The 27,874-nt window shown below is 37.2% G+C and overlaps 1 protein-coding gene across 1 annotated transcript in view; it reads left to right on the top strand.

The window, feature by feature from the left end:
- The first annotated feature begins 1,853 nt into the window (after positions 1-1,853).
- Positions 1,854-27,874, top strand: part of Otc (ornithine transcarbamylase) — a 57,437-nt gene continuing 31,416 nt past the window's right edge. The window contains exons 1-4 of the mRNA XM_077107281.1: positions 1,854-1,930; positions 15,464-15,602; positions 17,081-17,162; positions 26,928-27,015. Coding sequence (XP_076963396.1) covers positions 1,854-1,930; positions 15,464-15,602; positions 17,081-17,162; positions 26,928-27,015 — 386 coding nt within the window. The remainder of the gene's footprint in view (positions 1,931-15,463; positions 15,603-17,080; positions 17,163-26,927; positions 27,016-27,874) is intronic.

Genomic DNA, 27,874 nt, shown 5'->3' on the forward strand with positions numbered 1-27,874 from the left:
GGCTTAATCAGTGAGAGAGCCTATCTTTTCAGATTCAGTGAAATTGCCTTTAATCTCAACTCACTTTAAGTGCAGCTACTAATTTCTATGGGCAGCATCCATTTCCCTCAGTCCCCTCCAGCTTTGAGCTCCTACTTCCTTAGAATTCAGATTTGTGTGTTGTTTCAGCATCTCGGAAGTGGTACCCACGTTCTCTAGCTCAGAACTGCAAACATAGAAGACAAGAATGACTTCTCCCTGAGAATTGCTCATGCAAGTTGTTTGTGTGGTTAGCACAATTTGCTGACGATAACAAGGTAATGATATGCACTCTTCCCGTGCAAACATCCAGTTTCCCTCCCTTGTATTAAGTGAGCAATTTGACTTTTCTGAAACCTGTCCAACAACTGGCCTCGTTTTGCTTCTTTAAAGATGCTTTACTGTCTTTTCAAACAAAGCAGCCATCTATTCTACTTGGCACATTTACTTTCTAATGTCTCATCTCTGTGCCTTTACAGTTGCTTCTTCCTGGAATATTCTTTTCCAGAATAGAATATTTGGCAAAGGTTCAGAAATTTGTCTTTCTCTTTATCTCACATCATTCTCCATGAGTAGAAGGGAATAGTGTCAAGATTTATTCCCCTGCTAACATCAATTATGGCATCACAACTATCCTTGTCCCTGAAGTGGCCATAGTTGGTTTTAAAATCACACTCATTTTTGTATTGTTCAGACTTCTAGAAAGTGCTTTCCTAGGTTGGGTAAGTCATATAAATTGGCCAGAAGAGGTGGCACCCACCCCTTTCCCTTCTTCCTAGCCTTCCACCCTTCCTATCTTGGAACATTCCCCCTTCCCTGTGATGCAAGACAAATTTATCTGGACCGCTCCTGTGGGATTGTATTATGGATGTTTATTTACAAATATTATCATCTTTATTGAAATGTAAACTTAGCAAAGGTCAGATCATTTCCTTTTCCGAAATTCTAGTCTAGCCCACTGTCTAAGACACAATAGACTTTGGAAACATTTGATTTATATCTATGGATAAATGAATGAATGTGAAGCTGTGGATGGTCCCTTGGTGATCTGGAGAGACTGCTGGTGGGGAGGGAGGACAATATAATACTCCCTCCTCACTTCTACTGATGGTCATATCCTGCTAGAACTAATAAGCAGTTATTTATTTATTGAAAACCCACTATGTGCAAGGAACAAGGGAAGCTCCAAGACAGATCTTTTTATCATACCTCTTTCCTATCTCTAGATTCCTCTCTCTCTCTCTCTCTCTCTCTCTCTCTCTCTCTCTCTCTCATCACACACACACACACACACACACACACACACACACACACACACACCTTCCAAGCCACTTCTTTCTGTTTGCTTTTGTGGAAAGCCTGGGACAGAGAGGTAGGAAAGTGGAAATACTCAAGGCTGTCACATCTACATCTGGGGTTCTGCACTGCCAGTTCACATTTTCTGAATGAGTTATTTCTATGTACCTTCACAGCAGCCAGCACCACAGTCCCTTGCATACATTATATGCTCAATGGGTACTTGTCAACTGATTTTATACAAGCATCTGACAGTATAAATACATTATGAGAAATAGGAGGTTGGACACTAAAAGAGTCAGGATTTTTTTTTTTCAAAAAATACACAGCAGTGGAATTAGGCTTAAAGTTCAAATGCTCTTGCACCCTGCCCTGTTGTATCTCTAACCAGAACAAACGGATAAGGTGGTTGAAGGGTGATTCAACCTTTGCCCCCTCTCTGCAATTGAAAGCATTCACAGCTTTGAGGTGGCTCCCACTGGCTGACTTGCTGTGGAGTTGTCAAGAGCATAGAGTTATTCTTTACACATCAAAAGAAGATGCTGTTTAATTTGAGGATCCTGTTCAACAATGCATCTCTTAGAAATGGTCACAATTTTGTGGTACGAAATTTTCGGTAAGTGACAGAGATTTGGGTCTGATTTAGGAACCATAGTGATAAATGAAATTGCATTCTGCAGAGGAGTGCAGTTGCAAAAGATCTCTTTCTGCAGAGTGTAACATCATGGTCTAGCTTATGTGAGACAGCTGTCTCTAATTCCAGTGAAGCTTTCATTTCTCAGTCTTTCTGTAATCAGATTTCATTGTGCACCGGGTTCGGGGAAGCTACCGGCAGCAGGTATAACAGACTAAATATTCTTGACATCTTCCATTTGTGTACATTTTAAACAAGCAACTGGCTGAAGGAAATGAGAGGAACTAATTTACGCAGGGCCTTCAACTTGTATTTGGGTTTTCTGGAAAATAATATATCACTCTAGGGTGTTGGGACTAATCAGTTCTTTTTAAAAACAGACTACAAATAGCAACCCGGAAAATATTTACAAAGCTACAGTAAAGGACCCTTATATGTAATGAGGATAACTGTTTTTTTAATTGTTTATAAAATCCAAATTTGAAATTCATCTCTGAAATTGTTGGTGGCATGTGCAAAGGAGGTTGCCTACAATGAATTCATGATAAAAGCTTACATCCTGCTTGCAGTCATTGAGCATGTGGTTGAAGGTGACATGGAGGGTGGCAGTGGGGAAGAGGGAAGAGAGAGCAGGAAAATGAGTTAGCTGGGTAAGCAAGGCCATGAAGTACAGACACGAGTGCCAGGAAGTTTCTAGAATATAATTGCCTGTTGACAATCAGAATTTCCTCAGAGCCTCTTTACACTCTAAACCAACCTCAAAAGAACCTCTCGTGACTTCCTAAAGGAAGAAGGTTCTGGTGTGAAGTTTTCTCCTACTATTAGGAAGTGGACCTAATCTGACAGTGGCCCTGGGCCTCACTTCTCTGGATCACCTGACAGCTCTAGGTTCTCTGTACTCCACTGTTAGCTCTCCTTCTCCTTCTCCTTCTCCTCCTTCTTCTTCTTCTCCTTCCCCTCCTCCTCCTCCTCTCCTCAGCCTTATTTTTCTTTTTGGTATTGGGGATTGAACCCAGGGGCACTCTGCTACTTAGCTACACCCCCAGCCCCTTCTAATTATTTAATTTTGAGAAAGGTCTCTCTAAGTTGCTTAGGGTCTTGCTACATTTCTGAGGCTGACCTTGACTTGGCATCCTCCTGTTCCATCCTCCCAAATTGCTGGGATTACAGGCATCTGCTACTACGCCTGGCTAGCACCATTTCTTTGGTGAATGTAAGACTCTTGGAAGTCAAAATGGCATAGTGACTAATGATGTAAATTAAGCCCATAGTATTAGACTTAGGTGAGACTTCATAGCTATGAAATAATGCCTTCTCTTATTTTATAGAGAAGATCAATGAAACCCACAGAGATTATGGGGTTTACCAACTAATGCCAGAGTTAGGCCATATAATCCAAGAATCTGGAGAAAAACTCGGATTTAAGAGCCTAAAGAACTAAGTTCTGGGGCTGGAACTAACTAGCTATATGACCTTAAATAAGTCATTAACCTAATCTGTAATGTTGCTTCCTCTACAAAATGGGAAAAGGATAATACTTGGCTCTGCCTACATTACAAGGTAGTTCAATCATTAAGCCTACAAACATTAATTGAGCACCATTTCATGCCATGCCCTATGCAAGATGTTGGATACATAGTAGTAAATAAGGTAATAAGATATTTCATGCCGGGGCTGGGATTGTAGCTCAGTGGTAGAGGGCCTGCCTTGCATGTGTGAGGCACTGGGTTTGATTCTCAACACCACACAAAAATAAATAAACAAAATAAAGTAATTGTGTCCATCTACAACTAAAAGAATACATTAAAAAAAGATACTTCATTCCAGCCACATGAAGTCACAATCTAGTGATAATCAATGAGACAGTGTGTGAGACCTATAAAGTAACAGATCAATATCCATTGTTCCTTTATTATCTTATTCCAGTGAGTTATATCAGATAAAAATGTGATGGAATTTTATTCCATATTTTAAAAAAAAAATTTAAACAATGTTTAGTTGTTGATGAACCTTTATTTATTTTATTTATTTTTATGTGGTGCTGAGGATCGAACCCGGTGCCTCACACATGTTACGGAAGTGCTCTACCACTGAGCTACAACTCCAGCCCTTATTCCATAGTTTTTAACAAAGAAAAAAATCATTGAGATGAAAATACTCTAATGAATGGATAACCAAAACTTGATACTTGTACTCTTCTTGGAAAATTACAGTTGTTTGATTTTTTTAAACTATCCTTGCAGATTAAATTTGGCAGGTAGAACTTCTTCCAAATAACTGGGCCTTTTTTGGATATGCACTAATATTCTCTTCTCTATATCCAATTAGCTAGACTACATTTCTGAAAATCCTGGCTAGCTATCTTTCACAGTGAAGGAGACAAGGGCAAAATATGGCTAAAGCAAGCCAAATCTATACTTGCTGTTTGAAAATAAGAAAGCCTCAAGCCACCTAGGTTGTGAGAAATCCAATAGTGTGTCTCCATTGAAAAAATAAGTTATCCTTGAAATGGTTTCAATACGGTGTTCTCATGTGGCACAGGAGAAAAACCATTTTCCTTTCCTACTATTTTGTTTAGCCATACTACCTGCCAACTAGATGAATTCAGAATTGCTGATCTTTAATAAGACCTACAACCTTTCATTAAAAAAAAAAAAAAAAAAAAAAAAAACTCCCCTCAATGAGAGAGAAAAGCTCCTGGGCAACTTTGTGTTATATTTCTATTTTGATTTTCAGCCTTCCACCAAGATTTGGGTTCTTTGTGTTTTTTTTTTCCCATCTCTTGGAGAAAGTGGAAGATCCTTGTTATGCAACATACCATGTGAGTTTACCACTAGAGAGTAATGGGAAATAGGTGGTTAGGGTTTGGCAGTGCCACAAAAAAGGAATCGCACAGTTTTGAAGCAAGGAGCCATTTTGCCATGGACAAGATAAAATAACAGCTGAAGTGAGACTATAACCATCTACACAGGCCCCTGGATCAATCATTTTTAGTCAATTAATTTTTCCTTTTTACAAAATCAATAAGATCAGACACCAAGACTGCTGAAAACACCCAATCCACAGGCTTTCCATCTCACAAACAAGGCTCTGGAGCCTGGCTGTGTTTGGATAATAGTGTCCTATGATTTGTTGCCTATTAGGGAAACCACTTAGAGCTTTTAAAGAAACCACTAAAAATCTCTTTCTTTATCAGAGAAGACCAATTTGTAAGCGCAGTTCAATTTCATCTCACAAATAGAAATTTCTTCAAAGAATATTGTGCTAAGCCACCAATTCTGTAGAGGTTATGGATTGGAGCTGGAGGTGACTGGTTTTCAGCTATTTCATTCCAGACCTCTATAAGGACTCACATAACTCATTATGTTCCCTTCATCCCACACACATGCCCATCTGTACACACGTGGACACACAGATGAAGCAATTACAGACCTTCCATGCTCTTGTATAGAGGAGAGAAAACAGTGCTCTTTGATTATTCACATTTTATGTCAAAACTAAAATGAATGCCTTTTGAAAAAAACATACATCTTAACTTGATTTCAGAAAACCCTGTAAGACATGATACTAGGACCAAAATAGAGACATGATGTTTCCTTTGGCCAACAGCCGAATTGTTTCCTAGTTTGTTGTTTTTAGCAATTTAACTAAGAAAAAAAGCCATGTATTTTTAAGCAGGTTCAGGTTTCCAGCCCTTTCATAATAAATCTACCTAAAGTAAGCCCTCATCTGATCTCCAAGTCTCAGAGAATTTCCACAAATTTAGAATATTAACAATCGAAGATATTTTAGAAACACCCTTTCACTCAGTTATTAATAATTTACACTTCATATGGACATACTCTTTCCATGAGTAGGGAAGATTTCAAGTGAATTCTGCTTAAAAATGATTATAGCTGTTAAAAATAAAATTAATAATTTTAGAAAATATTTGTATCTTTTTATATATACATATATCCACGGAATCATTTCAAAAGTATTATGAAAATAAAGTTTCTTTCCCTTGCTTACTTTCTAATATACCTTTTTGAGAATGAGAGAAAGGGATGAGATTAAAGAGAACTGAAAATTGAGAAATATTGTGTTTATAAACATCATGAGTATTGTGGAAGACAAAGACATGGAGAAGCACTAATTTAGTTCATTTTCTCAGTTTTTTCAAATGGGCAATTGAGACCAGAGATGGCCGATGACCTTCCCAAGGTCATAGTTGATTCCTGCAACTGGGCCGTAGTAGGTCATACTCAACTATTTAAAGCCACAGTTCTTTTCAATATGCTAACTTTGGTCCCTCCAAATTGATCAGGTTGGCCAATCTACTCTTGCCCCTCTTTTTTTAGGTATGACCAGAATAACTCAAAAAAGTAAAAAAACAAGAAAATATGCCTTAACTCTTGCATTAATGAAAGGTTAAGAAAATATCAATTTCAGCCTTCAGGCCTTTTGGCCCTCTCTTATGACTCCAGAAGCTAAAGTCTTTATCTCAGATTCTCAAGGGAGTTCACAATATCATTTGACACTGAAGTTTTTTCTATTCTGGCAAAGTCAGTTTCTGACTGACCATATTTTACTCAAATCAGACACTTTCTTTTCCAACAAAATACAGTTATACCAGAGAACCCCTCCAAGTCTCTCCCATCCCCCAATTTACCAGATTTGGAAATGCAGACTGTAGCAATGAAAGGCTTCATTTTGCTAGTAGCAAATTCTCTTCCATTTTCTAACTAGGACGATATTTGGGTAAAGCTAATTCAAGAATCTATTATTACCTTGGCTTAGCTTCTTAGCATTCAGTGATTTGAGGTTAAGAAATCTCTGTAATTACTTTTTCAAGGGGTAAAATTAATATAAAGAATGAGTCGTGCCTTTTTTTCAAAGGCTCTGGCTCTAGCCAGGCTGCAAATGACATTTTAAAAAATCTTTATTTTATTTTGTTTTTTGATTGACACATAATATTAGTACACATTTATGAGGTACAATGTGATATTTTGATTCATGTATATATTGGATAGTGATCAACTCAGGGTAATTAGCATATCCATCACCTTGACAGTTTTGATGGAAAATCTGTAAGTGGCTCCCATTGTTTTCCCAAAAGTTGTCTCCTCCTTATTATATGTGAGCTAAAGAATGATAATGTGCTGTAGTTCTGGTTTAGCAAGGCAATTGCTTATTTCTTTCTGGCTTACTTCTTATACACTCTGATATAAGAAGACCAAGCCTTTGATGGAAGGATAACATAGTGATTTGAGCCTTGGTTCTGGAGCTTGTGAGCCAAAGCAGGCTGTCTCTAATTGAGGCATGGAGTCTCTTTAGGAACTTAATGACCTTATGCCAGCAGCTGTGACTAATTCAAGTGTGCATTTATCATCAAAAAGCAAGAAAATTCTTGATACAGTCCAGATAAAAAGAAGCCTGTATTAGAGGCATTTCTATGTGCTCCAATTGTAGAGCTCTAATTCTCTAATTTTTATTAACTTTGCAAAGAGGAGTGGCAGCTTCATTTTGGAGCCAAAGGGAGGTCTTTGAGGAGATAATAAACAGGATAGGAATTTAAAGTTGGACCATTGTGTTTGCTTTCCTTCCAGTGATAAATTTTCCTGGTTAGTTCTTGATATCTCTGAAAAACAACTCTTTCCCAAGCTAACATTTCCTGCCCCACCTCTTGGATAGAATGGAGGGAGGTGGTGACTACTCTAATGACTTTTCAACCATATAAACAGCATGGCCCCCTTCATCAGTAGAGCTACAGTTTTTTAAAAGTTTTCTAGTTAATCACTCAAGTCCTCACATACTGGTGTGACAAAATGTACAGTATCCATCTCTCTACCATTTTTGTTCCCAAGAACCCTAAGGATTTATTCTATCCAAAAGGGGTTTGTCCATCACTATCACTGTACTTCACATTCAACCCTCACCATGCTGTGGGCAAATGCTGGTCCTACTTGGTCTTCTCACCAGTTTTTCGGGTTTGAGCACTTTATTCAAATAAATGTTCTTAAGATACAAGGTTATAATGCTCTTGTTTCATGAATATATGTCCAACCCTTGTTCCCAGTAGGAAACTACTATATCAGACTAGTTGGGCTCTAGAGCCTTTCAGCTTTAGCAACACTCTAGGCCACAAACAGTTGTCCTCCATGACTCTCTTATTGGTACCAGGAATTGAACCCAGGAGTTCTCAACCACTGAGCCACACACCCCAGCCATTTTTATTTTTTTTTTTTACTTTTGAGACAGGGTCTTGCTAAGTTGCTTAGGACCTTGCTAAATTGCTTGAGGCTGGCTCTGAACTTGAGATCCTCCTACCTCAGCCTCCCCAGCCACTGGGATTATAGGCGTGTGCCACTGTACCTGGCCCTCCATGACTCTTAAACCTGTGTTTAGCCTGGTAGACAGCCTATACTTGCTCTTGCTCCACTTGTTTTGAAGGTTCTTGGTGTCTTTTCTTGGATCAGAATTTCGTTAGGATATTGAAAATCCATCATGGTAAATCTCTCTGAATTTATTCCCAGAAATCTACTGAATTTGGTGGTTCCAGAGACCTACTATCATTTTTTCATTCATTTACTTGAATTATTTATTGAGTGCCTACTCTATCTCAAGTACTGTAATAAATACTGGGTATATATTAGTGAATAAAACAGGCAAAGTCCCCGACATCATGGATCATATAATCCAATAAGAAGTTTAAAAGTAAGCAACAGACAGACATATGAATATATATTAAAAACCATGGCAAATGTTGTGAACAAATTGAAGGTAAAATTAAGAACACTTAGCACTATTAGGAAAGGAATCTCATAGGAGATGGTATTTAAACTCCTAGCCCAAAGGGAAGGAGTCAGCCTTGGAGCTGAGGGGAGAGTGTTCTAGACAGAAGAAATGACATATCAAAGTGTCCTGTGTTGAGAAAGCATTTGGAGTAAAGGCCGCCTTTCTCTTTCATGGTTCTAATATGCATGAATTTTAACCACCACAGTTTAGTTAATAGCACTAGTATCCCAAAAATACAGTTTAAATTTTTTTTCCATTTTTATTTGTTTTTTTCTTTTTTAAAAATTGATTTTAAAAATGATAGCAGAATGCATTACAATTCTTATTACACATATATACCACAATATTTTATATCTCTGCATATAAAGTATGTTGACACCCAATTCGTGTCTTCATACATGTACTTTGGATAATGATGCCCATCACATTCCACCATTCTTGCTAGTCCCCTGCCCCCTCCCTTTCCCTCCCACCCCTCTTCCCTATCTAGAATTCATCTATTCCTCTCATGCTCCCCCTCCCTACCCCAGTATGAGTCAGCCTCCTTATTTCAGATAAAACATTCGGCATTTGTTTTTTTGGGATTGGCTAACTTCACTTAGCATTATCTTCTCCAACGTCATCTATTTACCTGCAAATGCCATGATTTTATTTTCTTTTATTGCTGAGTAAAATTTCATTGTGTATATATATGCCACTTTTTAAAAAAATCCATAACGCTGCATCTAATATAAGAAAAAATAGGCCCTAATCTTCATCATGTGGGATTAGGCCCCAACTTTCTTAATAAGACACCTATAGCACAAGAATTAAAACCAAGAATCAATAAATTGGGTGGAACCAAACTAAAAAGTTTCTTCTCAGCAAAAGAAACAATCTTTGAGGTGAAGAGAGAGCCTACATCCTGGGAGCAAATTTTTACCCCTCACACATCAGATAGAGCCTTAATCTCTAGTGTATATAAAGAACTCAAAAAACTAAGCACCAAAAACACAAATAACCCAATCACAATGGGCCAAGGACCTGAACAGACACTTCTCAGAAGAGGATACACAATCAACCAACAAATATATGAAAAAATGCTCAGCATCTCTAGCAATCAGAGAAATGCAAATCAAAACCACTCTAAGATATCATCTCACTCCAGTCAGAATGGCAGCCATTATGAAGACAAACAACAATAAGTGTTGGAGAGGATGTGGGGGGAAAGGTACACTCATACATTGTTGGTAGGACTGCAAATTGGTGCAGCCAATATGGAAAGCAATATGAAGATTCCTTGGAAATCTGGGAATAGAATCACCATTTGACCCAGATATCCTCTCCTCGGTCTATACCCAAAGGACTTAAAAACAGCACTACATGGACACAGCCACATCAATGTTTATAGCAGCAAAATTCACAATAGCTAAACTGTGAAGCCAACCTAGATGCCCTACAGTTCAAATTTTCATTACCATAAATTGTCAGTAATTCTATAAAGTGAAATCTATATTGCTAGCTCTTCAGTCCACAAATCAGTATGCAAATAACAGATATGTATCATGATCAGTGACCAATCACATCACTTCTTTCAAGTCTGTTGGTAATTGGTCATTGCCCATCTGTTACTCAGTTCACATACAGACAGCAAAGAGTGTAGTTGTGCAGCCTCCTTTTCTCCTAGTGATAAACCCATGGATGTTTTATGGAAATGGATAATCAAAAGAGGGAATTGCCAGCTGACAAGAAAGTTCAATAGAGAAATAAAATGTGATAGCACTGCAAGTTAAATTTGAATTGAATGTAGATAGAATTATGGAAGAAAAAGCTGATTGAGACATTGTCAACACTGCCTCTGTTTGAAAAGCACTAGATACACAGCCAGAGGAATTTAGTGAAGGCAAGGCTATTGATGTAAATGCTGAAAACGGTTGTGATGAAAAGGATAGAGATGTCCCAGAGGATGTTATTCTTTGTGGATTAATAAGAATAAAGTGATTTTCTTCTGCTGCTTCTTCTTCAAAAAAGATGTCTTAGAGGAAGTGACAAAACACTTGACATTAAAGGAATTCTAAGAGATGTTATTAAACACTGAAAGTGCAAAGGATAAAATGTTGGAAGTTAGTTCAAACTGGGAATGGAATATGATAATTCACCAAAGCACAGAAAAGATGCTTGCTCTATATGGTAAGTTATATGATTAGGAGGCAAGCACTTTGCAAACTACCTCTGACAAGAAATTTTTTGCAAAAAATAACTACTATAATTCTCAGTGTTTCTTTTAAAATTGTGGTGTAGCAAATATACTTCAGTTTTACTTTTTATCACTTCCCTACACATTTGAATGGGCCATAAAAGAGTTTTCTATGCTTTAACAAAAAATTTTAAAGTCATGGAATGAAGCTAGGCACAGTAGTACAGGCATGTAATCCCAGAGACTCAGGAGGCTGAGCAAAAGAATTGCAAGTTCAAGGCTAGCCTCAGCAACTTAGTGAGGCCCTGTCTCAAAAAATTACAAAGGGCTGGGGTGGTAAAGAGCCTCTGAGATCAATACCCAGTATCCAAAAAAAGGTCATAGAATGATCATGATTTTCCCCACTATTAAGGTTGCTTTGCACAGTTTAAGATTTAATGGTTATTTATAGTCTCACACTACTATGCAAAGCCAAGCCTACCTGTTTTTCTTTTTTAAAGCAAGCTTTGGAAGACATTATGCTTAGTGAAATGAGCCAGTCACAAAGACAAATATTCCATGATTTCACTCATATGATGTCTCTAAAATAGTCAAACTCATAGAATCAGGTGATACAATAGTGGTTGTCAGGATCTGGGGAGTGATAGGTATGGGGAGTGTTCAACGGATATATAAGGTTGCAGTTATGCAAAATGAGAAAATTCTAAAGATCTGTTGTACAACTTAGTGTCTATAGTTAGCAATATGGTATTGTACACTACAAAATTTGTTAGAATACCAGACTTCATGTTAAATGTTCTTACTGAAAAACAAACAAACAAAACCAAAAAAGGACACAAGGAAGCTTTGGTGGAGTGAGCTTATCTGTTACCTGTTTATTCCTGGTGCAATCTCAGGGCAACAAGAGTGAGAGGAACATCATAGGAAGCCATTATCATGGAAGAGAGATTCTTCTGATCACATATACACCCAGGAGAAGTATTTAAAATACAATTTCTGTTCTATATAAATTTGAATATCAAATTTGGCAAAACTGAAAGATTCAATCAGGATGTTTGTTCTTTCTACATTTGTACTTATATGCCTTCTGTCAGTGGACACAGAAATGGTTCCATCTCAAATATAATCCCAACAGCAGAATATAAATCTGAACCCTAAACACAAGCTTAACCCCACCTCCAACCCAGAAACTTCTCAAAGTGTGTAAGAAGAAATATAAAAAAGCCACAGAGATTTTATATCTCCTTCAATCTGTCTTTTATTTTCTAGCAGGGGAAGGGTAATAAGAACTGGAAGTTGGAGATTCTGAAGTGGTAAAGTTGGTTCTCCCTTTTTCTGTATCCTTTCATGAAAAGTGGGGAGAAAAGTTTAGATCCTTGAAATTTTACCTTTTCCTTTTTATTTCTACTTGGATTTCTCTGAGGCTCAACAAGAACAACATAATTTTAAAATCTATGATATTATTTTAAATGAAACTTGGAATCCTGTGATAATTGAGAAGGAAAGTATATAACAAAATCCTAAAGAAGATGAGAGTGGCAGAGAATATTGAATTCCTTATATTCAGTTTTCATGAGCTCCAAAGTAACTAGAAGTCTGAGCTTGAGTTCTAGGGAAAAACTAAGGCCTTGAAATTAGAACTGTAGTTGTTTTTCCTGTTGTTGGTGAGGTGAGTTCTACAGCTATGGTGATGCTCCCCAAATTCCTGAAACATAGAAGTAGGGTTTTCCAGAAAAGCATTTAAAATAATGTTTAAGGAAGTCTTAAGCTATGGAATAGAAACTTGTTTATGTAAAAAAAGACTCAAGAGAGTATATCTTCTACAATTATATGTTGCTTTGATCTTATTTCACAATTAAAAAAAATATTTTCAAAACTGCCCTAAATGTGAATTATTAAAGATTAAGCTACTGTGCCTCCATTCCAGGCCAGATATGTAAAAGAGGTTTTACAGATCCTCCAAAGCCTCCAGGTGACCTTGAAAATGCATGAATATCTGTCAATGGGTCTACTTCTCAACAGGGTCAGTATTGCTATATTACAAGTGTTGCTTAAAATTATCACTAATTAATATTACCAGAGCCAAACATATAACTTAAAATCTCACATAAATTCAAATTTCCTACCAAAATGCCATGCTTCCAAAGCTGTTGAAGTACTATGATTGAGAAATTATGTACACTTAAATATGCTTTTTGCTAGGGTTCCAGTAGAAGGAAGCAAATGAAGTCCTGTTATAAAAACTTCTTTAGCCATCAGAATGTTTTTGTATATATAAAAACTAGTTTTTAAGATATTTTGCTCTTCTTAGTCTCAATATTTTTGTTTAGGTTTTGCTACATGGATTATCTATTAGTATAATAGCATATATATTATAAATAAGTAAGCATAAACTATGAACCCATGCTCATAATTTTTTTAAATGCAAGGGTATGTAGTTCAGAAATTAAGGACATTATTTATTATGACCTTAGTTATTATGTAATGTATACATGTACTTGAACATCACATCATACCCATAAATATATACAATTATTATTTTTCAAATAAAATGAAACAAAACTTTTTTTAAAAAAAAGAAAAGAAAATCATTAAAAACAAAACAAAGAGAGGGGATAAAAGGAGGATTTTTAGAAAGTGTTACCTTTGTTTATGATGTGCCCTCCCATCAAGTGGGTACTCTTTCTTCAGTTTAAGCATAGGGAAAGTGGTTCCAATGGGACTAATATCCTCACTAGGAGAGTTTTGGGGCCCTGCAAACAGATGTCAGTACTAGGACTGAGAAACTAAAGTAAGAAGTACTGGCTAATTAGCTGTTTTGATGACAAAACAAGAGAGGCATCTATTCTGAGATGGACCTGACTCTTGTCAGAGCAATGAATATGGAAGATATGGAAAACTTCACATGAACCAATATGGTGTGGCAAAAAAAAAACTACCATCATATTGTTTCAGATTAGGACCAAGAGATCTCCTGGAGAAGTGGAAAAAATCTTAGAAACAAAAAGGTTGGTGTATCTCTTCAATGACAGAGGAAATGTAATAATGTAATTGTCTGCATCAACAACTGGTGTGAGAGATTCCTGGTGATGATAGAACTCTCCAAAGGACCCTCCAGAGCAACCTGCAAGACAGAATCAGCCTCAAACCCCTAAACCAACACTAGATAGCCAGAACATAAGCTCAGAACAGAACTGGACTTTCTATTGGCTCTTAACTTCTCACCTTCCCTTGGCTTCACTTTGAGAAATGGATGGCAAGGACACAGAGGAAATAGCTCATAGCCCTTCTTCCCCCATAGAGAACGCCCGTTTGTATCAAGCATGAGTTAGAAGATAAAGGTGTCAACTTGTAGTAAAGTTCTTAAGCATTTTTTAAAAAATCATTACTGTTATTATATTATTACATGTTATTTTACTGTTATTAACTCTTTGGGTTAATATAACAAGCAGAAGTCTTCTTGTTTCTGAAAGTTACAAGAAAAGCTACAGGGTCCATTGTATTTTCATTCAGGAACAAAAAACAAAACTCAGAGCCAAAAGAACAAGTCTTCAAGAACACATTCGAAAGGGAGTTGTAGAGGGAGTGTGAAATGGTATTCTACAGTGCATTACAAATTCTGCTTATACAGTCTAATGATTTTAATGATAATAGATAGCTAAAATGTATAAAATGCATATTATATGCCAGACACTATCTGTTTTATATGTATTAAATGATTTCATCTTTGCAATAACCCTGTAAGATTATTATACTCATTTTGTCAGTGAGAACTTTAGGTACAGAGAGAAGTTAAGAAACTTGCCAGAAATTCCATGACTAGTAAGGGTCAAAGTTACTCGTATGGGCTATTTCAAGTGAATCATGTTTTGGTTTGGATATGAGGTGTCCCCAAAAAGCTTATGTGTAAGACAATGCAAGAAGGTCTAGAAGAGAAATGATTGTGTTATAAGAGTCTTAACACAAATCAGTGAATTAATACCTGATGGGATTAACTGAGTGGTAACTGAAAGTAGGTAGGGTGTGGCTGGAGGAGTTGAGCATTGGGGGTATGCTTTTGGGGCATATATTTTGTATCTGGGCAGTGGAGTCTCTCTACTTTCTGATCATCACGTGAGCTGTTTCCCTTTGCCACACTCTTCTGCCATGATGTTCTGCCTCACCTTGAGCCTGGAGGAATAGAGCTGGCTATCTATGGACTGAGACGTCTGAAACCATGAGCCCCCAAATAAACTTTCCTCCTCTAAAATTGTCCTTGTCAGGTCCTTTAGTCACAGCAGCAAAAAAAAAGCTGACTAAAATAAATCAGAATCCAATTTCTTTCCTCAAATTCTTCTTTTCTTTCAACCATTCAAAGTACTTTTCTTTCAACCATCCAAAGTACTGGATATCTAAAATATAAATCATGGCCATATCAGTTTCAAAACACTACCACTTTGTAGGCACACACCAGACTACAATGAGCATTGTCATATTTTGTTTGAAGAATAGAAAAACAGACCACTGTACAACATGTTTTTTTTTTCTTAAGTCAACTTTTCTCTCTTTTTCTTCTTTTATAGGTGTGGACAACCGCTACAAAATGAAATACGGCTAAAGGGTCGTGACCTTCTGACTCTAAAGGACTTTACAGGAGAAGAAATCAAGTACATGCTGTGGCTATCAGCAGATCTGAAATTCAGAATAAAACAGAAAGGAGAAGTACGTAACATTTGCTTTTTACATTCCATTAATGTAATCAGCCTTTTCAAAGGCAATCTTCCCAAAGAAAGAGGGAAAATAAAATACATTAAAATTCCTTAACAGTAGCTAAGTAATGAAACCTCACAGTCAAGGTAATTGATTATCACTGAGTGTACAGGCATATAAAAAGCATAAAAATCAGTTATTCTATGACAAGTCATTGCAATTCTTTCATGTGGAATGCTGAAATTCATTATTAACTGGATCAGAACCTAAGGAACCATTTGTCTGGAAAGATTTTATTTTTACACCTTTTTTCTGTATATTTTCTATCAAGTTAAAAATAAGGATGGTTTATTTTTTTTCTGGCAATAAATTCCAGTTCTAGATGCATATCAGATGTAAGATCGTTAGGATAATATTTTAAAATTCTCAACAATGTGATGGTGTTTAAAAAGCATTAGATTAGCAAAGAAACAATTAAATGGTAGCCAAGTAGGGAAAGAGATGGGATATGGTGCTTAGCTATAAGCATTATTCTGCATTTTGAGCAATTTATGTTTGAAACAGTTAATTAATGCAATGGCTTCATTTAGGCTGCTTAATTGTGAAAGCATTTTTGTATTCCAAGCTTGTTCAAAAGCTTTCTAAAGAGCTTGTTTCAGGTTGATAAAGTTCGACACAACCTTGATTTTCTTATCTAGTTGGCTAGCTCTCCAAGCTTCAATGTGCAAACAGGGGACAGGTGTGACTCCAGCTGCTGTGGGTTGGTGTATCTATGGAACCCTTGAAATGAAGAGAAAAGGTGTCCCTAGATCCCAGGCCTTTGTTCTTCACAGTCTGTACATGAGGAAGGTTAGCTGGCAGAAATCTATTTGTTTTAGAACTTATCCTATCAGGAAATCCATCAACAGGAGAGGAAGGAGGAAGAGCTCCACCCCACACCCAAACTCTCCAGATTGTTTTCAAATGACTTCCAGAAACAAAGCCTTTGTATTCCCATGAGAATGTGAGATGAGCGTCTAGCTGAAAATCTGAGGCTTTCACTACTGACCTAAGTAGGAGTCTTAGTGCTTAGTGATCTAGTAGCTTATTCCCAACTGAGAAAACACCACAGAACCAAATATTTTCAAGGTCATTAACAATTGAATGGAGATTTCAACAGGGTTAAGTATGACAATGGTTCCAATATGAAATATCATTATACTTTGGAACAAATGCCCAGGTTGAACCCATAATAATTAATATTGCTTTCCTAATTACATGTCAATAAGCTGTGAGAGTAACTATTCCCTTTCCCCATTTGTATTGAAAAGGAAAAAAATAAAACTGCTTTAAATTCACTTTTTAAACAATACTGTGAATATTTATTTGGAAGTGGTGATTAATTATTCTATATTTCTAGTAGTGTAAACAATAAGTTTTGAAACATAATCCTCCATGTTGGATAGGAAATATATTTTGCATTTTAATTGTATTTTGTCCTTGATTTTCAGTATTTGCCTTTATTGCAAGGGAAGTCCTTAGGCATGATTTTTGAGAAAAGAAGTACTCGAACGAGACTGTCCACAGAAACAGGTGAGTCCAATGAAGAACTTCCATTTGTGTTAAGGAGGACTTAAACCCACTTGTTGTCTGGTAAGGACTTGGGAGTGGTAGTCAGTGGGGGAGTTTGTTTGCCTCTTTAGCAACCACAAATAACAAACATTTTCACTGGGAGCAAAAGTGTAAGCCCATGAATGCTTCTTCCAATTCTCATAAAAAGTTGTAAGCAGAAAGATTAGCTTCATCTGTTGGAATTCCATGATGATTTGAGTATAAGTCCCTCACAACTCTTCATGTTGAGGGCAAATTGTAGATGGATGCAAAATCTCAGGCCTTAAACTCATGTGAGTAACTGATGTGTTCAATTTTATGACACATGAAGAACTTTTTCTTGTGTGTCCCATTTCTGCTGGTGGGTGCAAATGATCTCTGCCACATTAGGCAATCCTCAGTTGTTTCAGGGTTTTCTTTGTCAGTTTCAGGTCTTCTCTCACTTCCCCTACAGGCAGGGCTAAATCCTGGAGGGTATCTGAATGTCAAGATATCTAGGGAGGGCTGGGGATGTGGCTCAAGAGGTAGAGGGCTCGCCTGGCATGCATGCGGCCCGGGTTCGATCCTCAGCACCACATACAAACAAAGATGTTGTGTCCGCCGAGAACTAAAAAATAAATATTAAAAAAATTCCCTCTCTTTCTTTAAAAAACAGATATCTAGAGATCTGGTTCTTGGTCATCAGAATTTCATCATCAAATGTCTATGCTAGAGTCTGCTGGAACTTCTATATTTCTGTTGGATCTTGGCAATCTCTAATTTACTGCAGAGTTTGCTTCACTCTAATCAAAAGACTGAATATATCTTTGTTTTGTTCTCTATCCAAGCTACAATGGGCACAGAGATACTGCAGGGTTGTCTGTGCTCTATTGTTCTTTCCACAAGCTGGGTGCCAGGGAGATTTTTTTTTTTTTTTTTGCAGATGGGTACCAGGGATTGAACTCAGGGGCACTTAACCACCAAGCCCCCATCCCCAGCCCTATTTTGTATTTTATTTAGAGACAGGGTCTCACTGAGTTGCTTAGTGCCTCACCATTGCTGAGGCTGGCTTTGAACTCGTGATCCTCCTGCCTTAGCCTCCCGAGTCACTGGGATTAGAGGCGTGCGCCACCATACCCAGCCAGAGAGCTTTTGAACTGTCACTCCCTTGTAGAGCTCTGTTTTAAAAGCAAGAAACAATTGTTTTCAGTTCTGGGGTTCTTCAGACTCATCTGAGATTTCTATCATGTTCCCTACCCTTTGGAAATTGGCCTGGGGAACATACATCTGGTACAGTGTCAATTCTATTTCTGTTGCTTCCTCTCTCTTACACCCCTTTGGGTTCCCAGTGTTGAAGGCCAGGTGATAAAACAGGAGAAAAAACTGGTTCTGACTAGCCATGTGTTTTTCCAAATCTATTGTTTGTGCCTAGAATTCCAGGCTGTGAAACTCAAATTTTCTCATTTTTTTCTCAAGCTATTATCTCTGTGATGAGTTTCAAAAAGCCTATTTTGACATTTATAAGCCATGAATTGCCTCTTTCTTTCTCTCTGTATTTCTGCTCCATCAGACCTCCCTTAAATCAATAATATGACTGCTTAAATGGACTATCAGACAAGGTTGAGGAGGATATATCAAAAACAAAAACATATCAGCTGGGCTGGGGTTGTGGCTCAGTGGTAAACCATTTGACTAGCACATGTGAAGCACTGCATCTGATCCTCAGCACCACATAAAAAAATAAATACATTGGACTGGGTTTGTGGCTCAGTGGTAGAGTGCTTGCCTAGCATGTGTGAGGCACTGGGTTCAATTCTCAGCACCACATATAAATAAAGAAATAAAATAAAGGCACATAGACAACTAAAAATATTAAAATAAATAAATAAATGCAATCATAAAATGAAGGTATTATGTCCATCTACAACTAAAAAATAATTTTTAAAAATATCAGCTGGTTCTTTTAGTATCTTATCCCACCTTATAAGCATCAAAGCTTTCTAGAGCTTAGATGTAAACCACTACTGTACTACATGTGATTTTTGCCTTCCTTGTAATGAATGATCAATAATGAAATTCACCAAATAGATAACAAAAATGTTTGTTATCTAGGGGGGTTTAGTGACTTCTAAGTTCACTCAATTAATACAAATAGCACCAGAATTCAAATATCAAACCCACTTTTCTTATTACTGCAATCCCTTTGCTCCTTGAGAGAAGGAAACTGGAAGAGGAGAAACATATAAGTTTTTCAATCAATAGTTCTCAAATTCTGCTCCCTTCTGACACCAGTCTTTTATGAGTTGAGCTGAATTTTATTTCATCTTTTTAAAAATTTTACCATTACAAATTAAAACAACACTGAGATCACATCTCACTACAGTCAGAATGGCAATTATCAAGGATAAAAGTAGGGCTGGGGTTGTGGATCAGTGGTAGAGTGCCCACCTAACACACGTGAGGCACTGGGTTCAATCCTTAGCACCACATAAAAATGAAATAAAGATATTGTGTGTCCACCTATAACTAAAAAATACATATTAAAAAAGAATACAAGTAACAATAAATTTTGGTGAGGATGTGGGAAAAAAGGTTCACTTATACATAGCTGGTAGGACTGAAAATTGGTGCAACTTCTCTGGAAAGCAGTATGGAGATTCATCAGAAAACTTGGAATGGAACCACCATTTGATCCAGTTATCTCACTCCTCCCTCTATACCCAAAGTACTTAAATTCAGCATACTACAGTGATGTAATGGATCAATGTTTATAGTGGCTCAATTCACAATACCCAAGCTATAGAACCAACCTAGGTACCCTTTACCACATGAATGGATAAAGAAAATTTGGTATATATACACACAGTGGAATATTACTCAGTCATAAAGAAGAATGAAATTATGGCATTTGCTGGTAAATGGATGGAACTGAAGATTATCATGCTAAGTGAAATAAGCCAGTCCCCCAAAACTAAAGGCTGAATGTTCTCTCTGATATGTGGATGCTAATTCACAACAAGGGAAGGAAGAGAGGGGAAGAACAGAAGTTCATTGGATTAGACAAAGGGGAATGAAGGGAAGGAAGAGGGGATGGGAATAGGAAAGATACTTAAATGAATTGGACATAACTTTCCTATGTTCTTATATAAATACACAAATAATGAAACTCCACATCATGTACAACCACAAGAATGGGATCCTAATCAGAATAAGTTATACTCCATGCATGTATAACATGTCAAAATACACTCTACTGTCAACTATAACTAAACAGAACAAAATTTAATAGCAAAAAAAATTAGCATTAGTCCTTAACACAGGCGGTCTTCTTGGAAGCTGCCAAAAGAACTGTTGAATAGAGTTTTGAATTGATAAATTGACTGAAATGGACTTTTCTTTGTTGTTTGTGTTTCTACCACTTTTCTCTGTTCAACTGTTATGTTTAATATCAAAATGTCCCTGAAGAATTGATCAATTTCACCATTCACAATAATATGGTAGTTAAGCTACTAATGAAAACAAGAGCGAGGATTTAACATGGTTTTGGATGTAGACTTTGTGCCAAGTGCTCTATATTAATTGCATGGATTATCTCGCTTAATCCTCACAACAACTCTATGAGGGCAAGACCATTAATGAAAACAGGCTGCAATGGATTCAGGAAATGACCAGTGGAGACATAGTTAATGAACAACAGGCCCAGGATTGGAAGCTATTATTAAATGTATTTTTTTAAATATCCAGTTTAATTCAGGCATGTAATGGTCATGTTTTGTTCTAGTAAGTTTTTTTTTTCTACAAATGGCATTAAGCCTTTTGTTAAATGATGGCTTTCTCTAAAGAGGTGTTATAAAACCTGCACATAATTGCAAACCATCACAATAAATATATGAGGGATGTTTGTCCCTTAAAACTTAGGGTTCACAGAGTATTTGTTATTATCCTCAATAAGTACCTGTGGGTCTAATTGCTTATGGCACGCTGCCCAACTTGGTAGTAGAACAACCTGGCAGAGTGAGAAGCTGCTCAAAAGCTTATGGAAATCATAATCATGGTAGAGCATTTCTTTGTGTTTGTGCATCTCAATAGTTGTCATTCAGTATGATTTTTTCAACAGATACAACAGGTCCGACCTGTTTCATTGGTGTTTAGAATGAAAATAAAATGTAATTAACTGTCTATTACTGTCCTCAGAGTTGTACCAACCCCTAGGATGGGGTGATCCTCACATGATGGTCCTTGAGGATTCCATCTCGAGCTGGACAGTCAGAGATCCAGGGGCCAGGAATGTAGCTTAGTGGTAGAGTGCTAGTCTAGCATGTGTGTGGTCTGGGGTTCCATCCCCAGCACCACAAACAAACAAAACAGCACAGATATTTTGTAAAATATAATAAAATTCTCGACTCAATTTAAACCATATTAATTGTTTATGTAACATGTTCATTAAAATGTAACATGTCAGCCAGGCACAGTGGCACCCTACTGTAATCCCAGTGGTTTGGGTGGTTGAGGCAGGAGGATCATGAGTTCAAAGCCAGCCTCAGCAACTAAGCAAGGCCCTAAGCAACTCAGTGAGACCCTGTCTCAAAATAGAAAATGAAAAGGGCTGGGGATGTGGCTTAGTGGTTAAGTGCCCCTGGGTTCAATCCCTGGTACCAAAAATAAATAAATAAATAAATAAATAAATAAATGAGTAAATAAATAAATAAATAAAATGTAACAAATCACGAAATGTATATGTAGTTTAATGAATTATTATAGTGAATTCACTGTTGTCACTAACACCCAGGTATAGAAATAGAATATTAATAAGTACCCAGAAGCCCTCTCCTCCTCCCTTGTATTTCCTTCCACTTGCCCCATCCAAGGATAAACATTATCCTGGCTTCTAATGCAGATTAGTTTTGCGTGTTTTGGAACTTCATGTAAATGGAGTCATTCAGCATGTATGCTTTTGAGTCTGGCTTCTTTCAGCATTTGTGTTTGTGAGGTGTGTCCTTGTTGCTGTGTGTGCTTGGAGCTCATTCCCTCCTCATCCGCTCTGTGTATACCTCCCTGGCCAACCAGGCAATTCTCCTGTGTGTCTGATGATTATATTCTTTTATTCCAAATTAATTGAGCTGATGGACAGATACATTTATTAATCTCAGGAAGTGCAGTAGCTGATAGAAAAATGCACAGGGCATTCTAAGAGATGATTCTTTTCATCATTTAACAGATACGATTCACTTTCAAGGTGAAATAGAAGTTGGTGCCTTAGCAGCTGTTTCAAGTTCATCATCTTTGAAAATAAGCTAATATGAAAATTGTGATACTATTCTGCAGCTATGAAAGTCAAGCACAGAGAAATTAGTAAGACCCTGTCTCAAACAAATAAGCAAAAAATCTGGGAGTTTGGCTCAGTGGTAAAGCGCCCCAGGTTAAATCTCCAGTCCAAAAAAAAAAAAAATGTTATTGGTTATAACCATCATTAAACTCAAGTATCTCACTTCAGAGATAATAGAAATTTGTTTATTTTTTGTATTAACAAGATGAGGGAGAATTTGCCAATGTGGAACATGAGCCCTTTCTCCCAAGTCCTTCCTTCTTTTCATTCAAGGAGTGTTTCTTGAGCACTTATTATTTACCAATATTTATTTTAAGTGCTTGAGTAAGTGATATATGAGTAAGCAAAACAGGAAATTCCCCACATTTGTGGAGCTTGCCTTCTAATGTATACACAGACAACAGACATAAGAAATAAATGCTTGATATAATGTGTTGGAAGGTGATCAGTGCTCTCAGCAAGCAGAAGAATGTGCCCAGAACTGAGTGGGAAATGTACGCCATTATTGGGACTTTGGTTTTTACTCTGAGTGAAATATGGGCTCATTGGAGAGTTTTGAACAAAGGAGGGACAAGATCTAACTTGCACTTTAAAAGATCACTTTGACTGCTCTGTTGAGAATAGGCCTTAGGGAAGGGGGGTTTGTAGAAACAAGATACAAGCAATGAAGCTTGTCAAGAGAGGGGAGAGGGAGGGACTGGAGCCAGGGTATAAGTAGCGAGAGGGGTAAGAGGGACACATTCCAGATATGTTTGGAAGGGAGAGCCATCAAGATGACTTAAGAGGGGTTGGGGTTGTGGCTCAGTGTTAGATCACTTGCCTAGTGTGTGAGGCACTGGGTTCAATCCTCAGCACCACATAAAAATACATAAATAAATCAAAGGTATCATGTCCACTAAAATTTTTTGGAAAAAAAAAGATGATTTATGAATTTGGCAGAAGAGTGATATCAAGAATGACTTCAAGATTTCTGCCTGAGCAACTTGAAAACTGCCACTGAGGCAGATTGAAAGGGGAAGATCAGGAGTTCAGTTTGGGGTGTATTGAGTTTGAGATGTTTATCGGAGGTACAAAGAAAGGTGTTGAAAAGGCAGTTGGATACGAGTCTGGAGTTTTGGAGTAAGATCTGGCTTAGAGAAATTTGGAAGTCATCAGTATATAGAGGGCATTTAAGTCCATGGGACTGGATACTGGATTTGAAACTTTTGGTAGTGCTGAAGCAAGGAACACCTGCATTTTCCTAGAATGTCCAGATGTAGGGCAGAAGAGGAAGGGGGAAAGGTGAGCTTGAACACTTTCAGGAGTCAAACATCAGAAATGGCATCAGACCCATGGCAAGTAGGACCATTTGGGTGTTTCATATTCTCTAATTCTACTTGGAATCTAGCACATCTAATCTACAAGGGATTTCAGGACTTTAGTCATTTTTCAGAAGAAAAAAATCTGTACAGTTTCACTATGTTGTCCTGTTCCTGTAGATCACAATGTGGGCAGGCTCAGAGGGGAGCTCCCTTACAGGGATTATAAAACAATCTTCCACAATTTTTTAGATTCTTTGATTCTTATAACCCCATCTATAAAATTCTTATAACAGCATATACTATGCACTTTATCAGAGCAGAGGATTCAGTAGAAGGATGTTTATAAAACTCTTGCACATGACTGTGTTCTGTGAATAATTATTGCAAGTGTCAGAACATGGTGGCCTCTGGATGAAAAACATTTGGTTTGGATTTATTTCAGGGAGAACTTTTAAGTATAAAATAGGTAGAATATAATTATTTCATTTTTATACAGTGACAGAAACAATGACAAGTTTTCAAATGAATGGAAAAATAGAAACATTACCGGAAGGAGCACACTAATACTTCTTTTATCAATCTAACAATTGTCAATATACTGCTGTCTTTAATTTATTTTTTTATTGCTGAAATCTTTTTGATTTTTTTTTAGTTGTAGATGGATGCAATACCTTTATTTATTTATTTATGGGGTTTTTTTTGAGGGGGGTGGGTACCAGGAATTTAACCCAGGGGCACTCTACCACTGAGCTACATCCCCAGCCCCATTTTATATTTTATTTAGAGAGAGTCTCACTGACTTGCTTAGCACCTCACTATTGCTGAGGCTGGCTTTGAACTCGTAATCCTCCTGCCTCAGCTTCCCAGGGTGCTGGGATTACAGGAAAGTGCCACTGTGCCCGGCAATTTTATTTATTTATTTTTATGTGGTGCTGAAGATCGAACCCAGGGCCTCACACATGCTAGGCAAGCGCTCTACCACTGAGCTACAACCCCAGCCCACTGCTAAAATATTTTAAATTGAATTAAAAGTACAATATTTTTATCCCCAAATACATCAATTTGCATCTTTTTAAAAACAAAGGATATTTTACTATATAGCTATAATCATTACTTACATAAGAAAAATAATGATTCCTTAATATCATTTAATACCAGTCCATTTTCAAATTACATTATTCTAATTTTGTTAAGGCATCAGAGGAGAATTTCATAAGTCCTTGAGTCAAATTCTTATTTGTGGGTCTAAAACAAACTCCTCATCTCTGGTCTGGGGCTGTGGCTCAGTGGCAGAGCGCTTGCCTAGCACATGTGAGGGCCTGGGTTTAATCCTCAACACCACATAAAAATAAATAAATAAAATAAATTGTTAAAAAAAAGAGTTAAAAAAAACCTCCTCACCTCCTCCAATTCACTATGCAATTAATGATTTCCTCCTCTCTCATGGAAAACAGATGGGATTATCAAACTGTGACTGTTGTATATTTCCCAAAAGATAAATTAGGCACAATGTAGTATGAAAGGAAAAGTAATATTTGCAAAATACCTCAGACAATTTTCTATCTTGTAATTATGCTTATTTGCCTTTAATTATGTTTTGGAGGAAGTCTGCCCGTTGAACCTGTCTTCAATGAGATAGCAATGTTCTGGCTGGATGTCACCATCTCCCACAGTTTTGCCCCAGAGGAAGTGACAAAAGGCTCTGCTTGTGCCTGCAAATTTAGCTGTGACTTGGAGCAGAGTCCTCTGTGTAGCATTCTCTTCAGAACAATAGAATGTGTTACAAGGGCAGAACAGGGTGGGAGCCATCGTCACCTGCTCAGGTATCCACAATACTCTCTCAATGCAAGGGTGAATGAAAAAGCAGTGAGCATAATGTGTAAATAGAACTTCACAAGAAAATGTGAATGTCTTCATTAGAAAATGTAGAAATCAGTAAAGTGACCCTTTAACACTTAGTGACTTGAAAACACAATCTCTTTGTTACTTTATTTTACTTTTTAAAAATTAAGGTACTTATAGTAAAATGCATAGCTTTTAAGCATATACTTTAATCAGTGTTGACAAGTGTGTATATCCATGTAACCCACAGTAACCCACACTGTATATAAAAGATACAAAACATTTTCATTGCCTGACACAGTGGTGCACACCTGTAATCCCAGTGGCTCAAGAGGCTGAGACAGGAGGATTGAGAATTCAGGGTTAGCCTTTGCAACTTAAGGAGCCTCTAAGCCACTTCGTGAGACCTTCTCTGAAAATAATAATAATATCAAAATAATAATAATAACAATAGGCTGGTGTTGTAGCTTAGTGGTTAAGTGCTCCTGAGTTAAGTCTACAATGCAGAAACCCACCAAACAAACATTTTCATTACCCTAGAGAATTCCCCAATACTCCTTCCCACTCAATCCCCCACTCCAGAAGCAGCCACTGTTTTAAGTTTTGCCACTCTAGGTTAGTTTTTTTTTTTTTTTTGGTACCAGGGATTAAACCCAGGGACCTTAACCACTGAACAACACCACCAGCCCCGTTTGTATTTATTTAGAGACAGGGTCTCACTGAGTTGCTTAGGGCCTCACTAAGTTGCTGAGGCTATCTTTGAATTTGCAATCCTCCTGCCTCAGCCTTCTGAGCTGCTGGGATTACAGGTGTGCGCCACTGTTCCTGGCTCTATGTTAGTTTTGCCTAGACTAGAACTTCATATACATGGAATCGTAGTATTTATTCTTCTGGATCTAGCTTCTCTCATATTATGTTGGAGATAGTTCATTCCTGCTTATTACTGATTAGTATTCCATTATAATCCATAATAGCCCATATAACTATTTTATTTTTCCATTTTCCTGGATGGACAGCTTTCTATATTTCAAACCTAGGCATAGATCCCAAAAGGGAACAATGTTCTATCACTGCCATGTCCCTAACAAATAGATGCAGAGATAGGCATACACCTGAAGGGAAGTTAAGACCTTATGCACAAAATTTCATCCACTTCCCTCAATTCTTCATTTTGCTTTGCTTGGAAATTCCCTGTCAGAGAGGTTGGAGAGCTTTAAAGATGGTCACTTGTCAATTGAGATGGTGCCAATTGCTCGTAATTTTGTTTCACATTTTAGTTCTTTTTTTTTATTATTATAGGTTTTGCACTTCTGGGAGGACACCCTTGTTTTCTTACTACACAAGATATTCATTTGGGTGTGAATGAAAGTCTCACGGACACAGCTCGGTTTGTAAATCTTTTCTTCTCTCCAAATATTATTTCAAAATTTGATGGATAAATTTCAAAAAGAAGATGTGATACTCTGTAAATAATGGTTTTCCCTCCGAGAATCCTTTGTACCATTCTCCATTTTGTCTTTCTCTGTTTACCTGATATTTAGACTGCCTCTTCATCATCCTCTTGTCACTTTTTCATGAATTAAGATAATTTTTTTTTTTTTTTGTGGTGCTGGGGATTGAACCCGGGGCTTTGTGCATGTGGGGCAAGCTCTGTACCAACTGAGCTATATCCCGAGACCAAGATAAATTTTTCTTAGCATTTTTTGAAGAATTTCTGATTATAAAATTTCAAACAATGAAACTCAGAAACCATGAAGTATGATTCTTACGTTTGACAGTTGTGAAAATGGAGGTCCAGGAAAATTAACATAACTAGTTAGTATCAGAGTAGGTAATAATATGAATAGCTAACATTTATTGAACATTTATTATGTGCCAGCTACTGTTCTCAGTTCATCTTTACAACAACCCACAAAGATTATCAAAAAAACGTGAAACAGTCTAATTAGGAACATACTAGCTGCTATAACACAAAATTTCAAATGTCTTAACGTAGTCAATGACTTAAATTAGTGCAGATATTCTTGATTGCTAAGAGGGAAGGACAGATTATTAAGTTACAGATTCATTCAGCAACTGGCTGAGAGTAGCTCTGCCATCTTCAACATGTGGCCTCCAAGATCACTCTGGATGTCAACATCCAGCTAGGACCTAGGAGAAGAGAGCATGAAGAAGGGATACTTGCTTCAAAGCCACCTTAGCGGGGAAGTGGCACAATCACTTCCATTCACATTCCATGGGCAAGT

This window comes from Callospermophilus lateralis, chromosome X (genome assembly GCF_048772815.1).
Source record: "Callospermophilus lateralis isolate mCalLat2 chromosome X, mCalLat2.hap1, whole genome shotgun sequence".
NCBI lineage: Eukaryota > Metazoa > Chordata > Mammalia > Rodentia > Sciuridae > Callospermophilus > Callospermophilus lateralis.